The 5,363-nt window shown below is 48.9% G+C and overlaps 2 protein-coding genes across 2 annotated transcripts in view; one reads left to right on the top strand and one right to left on the bottom strand.

Annotated features, from left to right (window-relative positions):
- The window catches only part of TKTL1 (transketolase like 1), a 26,514-nt gene extending 23,059 nt beyond the window's left edge, over window positions 1–3,455 (bottom strand). The window contains exons 1-2 of the mRNA XM_023725440.1: window positions 3,331–3,455; window positions 2,061–2,178 (exon numbers count right to left, since the gene is read on the bottom strand). Of these exons, the coding sequence (XP_023581208.1) occupies window positions 2,061–2,178; window positions 3,331–3,455 (243 nt within the window). The remainder of the gene's footprint in view (window positions 1–2,060; window positions 2,179–3,330) is intronic.
- Window positions 1–5,363, top strand: part of TEX28 (testis expressed 28) — a 19,217-nt gene that overhangs the window by 3,192 nt on the left and 10,662 nt on the right. The gene's annotated exons all lie outside the window — the stretch shown is intronic.

Genomic DNA, 5,363 nt, shown 5'->3' with positions numbered 1-5,363 from the left:
TCTACTCCCCTCCTCCACCCTCCCCTCTACTCCCCTCCTCCACCCTCCCCTCTACTCCCCTCCTCCACCCTCCCCTCTACTCCCCTCCTCCACCCACTCCTCTACTCCCCTCCTCCACCCTCCCCTCTACTCCTCCTGGGCCTTTCTGACCTTCCTGGCTTCTTCCCTGTGCTTTGCCCTTCTGAAGGCTCTTCTGACCGCGTCTCTGGCTTCTTCCCACACCTCCTGCTTCGCTCCCGGTAACAAGCCCTGTCTCCCAGTTGCCTTGTGTACCCTCTGAGCGGAGGCCTCGCCATGGGACGGGGTGAGCCTGAGCTCTGACCAACTCTGCTTACTGCTAGTGGGGTAGGTACCTCCATGTCCTCAGGGATTCCTTTTATTGGTGAAGTGGAGGTGAGAGCCCCTCCCTGAGAGATAGGAGCTGTCAGGATGGGTGAGAAGCTCGGCAGAGCACTGGCACGAGGCTGGCCGGGGGCAGGGCCTGGCAGGGACTCCCATGTCTTCCCTGAAGGCACTTCTGCTTTGGGGGAGGTGCTCACAATTAAGGGAGGCTAGCGGCTAAAACGAATGCTCTGAGCACCTAGAAAACAACAACTTCTCTTCCACATGTGTTCTGGAAAAAGACTTCTCGCCTTGGTTCCTACACTGCCTCTTCCCAGTCGGCACTGAATGAGTCCAAGAACCAAGCTCACGGAAAGGCATGCACACGAGATTGCTCGGCTGAGGAAACAGAAGAGCTTATAAAAGCCCAACAAAGCACTGGGTCCGGAAGGGGATGCCAGGGGCCACCCCCCACCACAGGAAGACTCCAGCCACACGCCTTAGTCTGTAGCAACTCCAGTCCTCACAGTTGGCCCTGGGACTTTCAACAGCAGATACAGGGGTGAGCCCTGTGATCCCCGTGCTTCAGGAGCACCTACAAGGAAGGCCTGACTGTTCTGCCTGGATTGCGCCCAGACTCTAGGCACGACTCAAAGCAAGATGGGCTGCGCTTCTGGGCACCTTCTTTCTTCCCACACTAGCTGCCACCTCCACCTGAGCGCACAGAATCTGGCAGCGCCCACCGGTAGCACGATAACCGAGGAGTCTTTCTGTTTTCAACCAAAGAGTGGATCACTCAAGTTTTGTGAACTTTTGTTTTTGAAAAAGTTCAAATTTATCGAAAAGATGTAAGAATAGCACAATGAACTGCCATATACCCTCACCTGGATTCACCAATTGCTACTATGGGCCCACATTTGCTTCATCTCTCTCTCCACCTGCACACGCGCATGCACACACACCCCTACAATATACACACACTCACACAACACACACACAGCACGTACTCACACACCCCCACGATACACATTCTCACACACATCCCCACAGTACACACATATGCACACAGTACACACACATATACAATTTAGTTTCTTGCCCCAAACTTGAGATTACATTTCAAACACCAAGACGGGTTGTAATCATGACCCCCTACATATTTCAGCTCTACACATATTGAACTTGTCTTTAAATTAGTTTCCACTGCCCCCAACTTCTATTTCTGTTTGTAGAAGATGCTCTTCTACCAGTTGAGTTCAAATGACTTGCTTAGGACACAGTGTCCTTTCAGATAGCATCAAATCAGCTGCTTATCCTTTTTGGATGGACCTTGCTTTTTTACCATTCCTTTTCCTTCCTGTCCCCCAAAATCCCAACATACTAGTATTGTATCTAATGAAAAGGTACCCTGTTGTGGCCAGGTCAAATCTGCTGAGAAAAAGAGGGGAAAGCTGAGGGCTGGAGCTGCAATGCCCTGCAAAAGAGGGACCTCAGTGCTAGGTGGGGCAAGCCAGGGTGCCACCAATGGGAAGAAAACGCACCAGGTGCCACCAGCCATCTGCCCTGTAGCTTCAAGCGGTCCTCACCCGAACACCCTTTATGTCTTTATAATTTCAAAGAAAAAAGAACCAAAATGATAACCAGAACCCATTTCTGGCCTCGCTGCCACATGGTGGCTTTTTAAAATGAGTTTAAGAAGCCAGTGTCTGAGCAGACCCTGGACTCCAGAGCCAGCTCACCTTCGAGAGGACGAAGCGGTCGTTGTCCGGGTTCTCTGGGTCTGACTGTTTGTACCTCATCGTGTGGAAGAACAACACGGACATGATCTCAGCAGCACTGCTGCTCGATGTGGGGTGGCTGAAAGGCAAACATGGCACAGGTCATTTCTCACAGGCAAGTGACCAGCGAGGGACAAGGCACAAGGCTGCCTTTCAGCATGTGGTCTCCTCAGATGGGAAGCAGCAGGGTCATTTCTCCCAGCCCTGGAAAAATCTAGTTAAGGGAAAGGGAACCAGGGCCACTGCCTCCCAAGTTCACGGCCTTGAAGGATGCCTTAAAATCCAGTGACCTCACAACCCCTCTCCCTGTGGAGAGTGAGAAGCTTCCAGAGCAGCCCTCCTCCTATCAGTGGAGCACCCACGCGCTCTGGATTTCACTGCATGACTTCATAAGCACCTGAGTATTCATTCCTTCACCGTTTGAATTCCTGTGATATTTTCACAGGCTGAGGAAATTCCAGGGGAATCGGCAAGCAGAACGGCAACAAAGATCCCATTCTACTACCGACAATGAATTTCTTTTAGGACATGAACGGTTAAAGGCTCAGAAATTCCTCATGGTCCAGTGACCCAAGGCCCCTCCTCCCTGAAGGCGAGATAACTGCTATTCTGAGAAATCACCTGCATTGGGTCCCTCACGCATTAATAAAAAAGGGGGACAAAACCAACTCCCCGGAGCCCTGCCCCCACAGTCAGAAGACCAGGATTTGAGGCCTCTCAAGTTTCAGAATACAAAAAGCGGGGGTTCATACTTCTTGCACTGCAAGATTTGGATGATTTGGATTTAAAACCATTAGAGACCCCTTGAGAAAACGCGCCCTCCCCTCAAATTATTAATTTCGAAAGTCAAAAGAATAAAAGTAAAAACAATCGACGATTTGCAAGTGCTTCCCGCTAAAACGCAAAGGACGGCTGGAACGATCCTGGGGTCTAAGCTGGCCTCCCCAACAGGCCCAAGTTCTTCTCTGCCTAACGGGGGAGGTCCTGTGGACCCCACACCCGCAGAACCCCCACACCTCCAGAACCCCGCCAGCGGCCAGCGGCCTCGGCCCCGGTGGGGCAGGGACGTGCCCAAGTGGGGTGATGATAGCCGGAGTCGGGCCTCTGCGACCAAGGCGCCACCCTCCTGATGGCGCTGGGTCCCAGGACTCACACGGGGCTCGATCCCTCCCAGTCACTCCACGGCTACACAGGCCCACAGCCGGCCGCCCCGCGCCCGTGGGCGACTTACCCGGAGCCGGAGGCACACGTGGCCCTGATGGAATGGATGCGCAGGCGGTTGGCCATGTCCCGCAGGACCTGCACCGTCTTTGCATCGGGCTTAGCCTCGGCCACAGCAGCGCTCGCTTCAGCCATGCTACCGCTCGCAACGCTTGCCGCAGACCAAATGCCTCCCCCTCAGCAGCAACACGTGACCTCCGTGCGCCTGCGCAAACTCTTTTGCACGCAGGCGCTGCTTCGCTGACGCACAGCTCTCTCCGCACCCTGACGGCTACGGGGTTTCCTGCAGGGGTGATCAGAAAGTTCTGGAACTAGGTAGCGGTGATGTTGCGCAACATTGTATTAAAGGCTGCAGAGGCTAATCGCTACGGCTGCTAACCAAAAGATGGGCAGTTCGAATCCACCAGCCGCCCCTTGGAAACCCTATGGGGCAGTTCTACTCTGTCCTGTAGGGGCGCTATGAGTCAGAATCGACTCTATGGCAACGGTTTGGTTTAAATTTTTTTTAAATGCCACTAGACCGTAAACTTTTTAACAGGGCTAATTTTGTTTTGTGAATTTTACCTTAGTAATTAAAAACAAAAGATTCCATTTATATGAAATTCCCAGAATAGATAAATGCGTAGAGACAAAAAACAGATTAGCGGTCGCCAGGGGCTGGGGAAGGAGAGACTGCTGACGCGCACAGGGGTTTCTTTTGGGGTGATGAAAAGGCAGGTAGTCCTGGACTTACCACGGGGTTCCCTTTCTGGGCTCCCTTCCTATGACTCTGTAGTGAGTCAGTTCTGACATAAGTCAATACCTCATTTTTTTTTTTTTTAGTCTTCATTATTATTGCCTTTTATTATCAGTATCTTTACAAATCAGACCTTCTTTGTCTTTGGGGGGTTGGAAACATTACCTATAAGCTTACAGATATATTTTAACGTTGTATGCAGTACATATTACCAACATAAGACGTACAGAAAAAAAAACATCCTTAAGTATGGTCTGTAGTAACTCAAATACATGGTGAGTCAGGGACTATCACAATTTGGTGACAGTACTAAATGCACTGCATGTTCTAAAATGGTTTAAATGGTGAATTTCTGTTATGCATATTTTATCACACACACACAAAATCAATTCTGTCACTTTAAAATGTTATCTATCCGGTCGGACAAGGCTCCAGCCTTTCTGTTATTTTTTTTTTCCGTGTCTATTCTGTGTCTCAGTGAAAGAAGTCAGACACAAAGGACAAATATTGTATCATCCCAACTATATGAAATATCTAGGATGGGCAAATGTACAGAACCCAAAGTTTATTGGCGGTTACTAGGGGCAGGCTAGAAGGGGTAAAAGGGAGTTCTTGCTTAAGGGGTACAGAGTTTTTGTTTGTGGTAATGAAAAACTTTTAGAAATAGATAGTAGTGCTGGTTGCCCAACATGGTGAATGTAATTAATGTCACTCAGTTGTACACTTAATAATGGTTAAAATGGCAGTTTTTGGTTATATGTATTTTACCACAACAAAATTTTTAAAAATAAAGAAAAAACAACCCCCCACCCTAATTGTCTAAGTCTCCTATCCATATGTTCAAAGATGCCAGGCATGTATTAATTCTGAGTTTCACGTTCCCAGAACCTTTGGACTTGCTGTCTAGCCTGGTGCCCGGCTCTGAGCCTCGGCTCTCCTTCCACCATCTGGGGGATTGTATTTGCCTTTCTTTTGACTTGAGTCCCCTGTTTCATAGATCCCATTGTTATCTCTTTCTTAGATTACTTCCTTGTTTTGGTGGCACACTTTGTCGCGTAGCTTCCAGAAAAAGGATGCGTAAGAGGTAAACTAGTTGAGTTCTTACGTGTCTGAAAGTGTCTTTAGTCTAAGCTCACAATCGACAGTTAAGGTATAGAATTCTAGGTTGGAAAATTCTTTTTCCCTCTGAATTTTGAAGGCATTCCTTCACTGTCTTCTAGTTTCCAATGTTGTTGCCAAAAAGTTTAAAGATATTCTGTTATCTGATTCTTTGTATGTGACCTGTTTTTTTTTTTTTTTTTTTTTTT

Source organism: Trichechus manatus, unplaced genomic scaffold, assembly GCF_000243295.1.
Source record: "Trichechus manatus latirostris isolate Lorelei unplaced genomic scaffold, TriManLat1.0 scaffold00309, whole genome shotgun sequence".
NCBI classification, from domain to species: domain Eukaryota; kingdom Metazoa; phylum Chordata; class Mammalia; order Sirenia; family Trichechidae; genus Trichechus; species Trichechus manatus.
The sequence above is the reverse complement of the archived record's forward strand: the minus strand, read 5'-3'. Positions and strand labels throughout refer to the sequence as shown.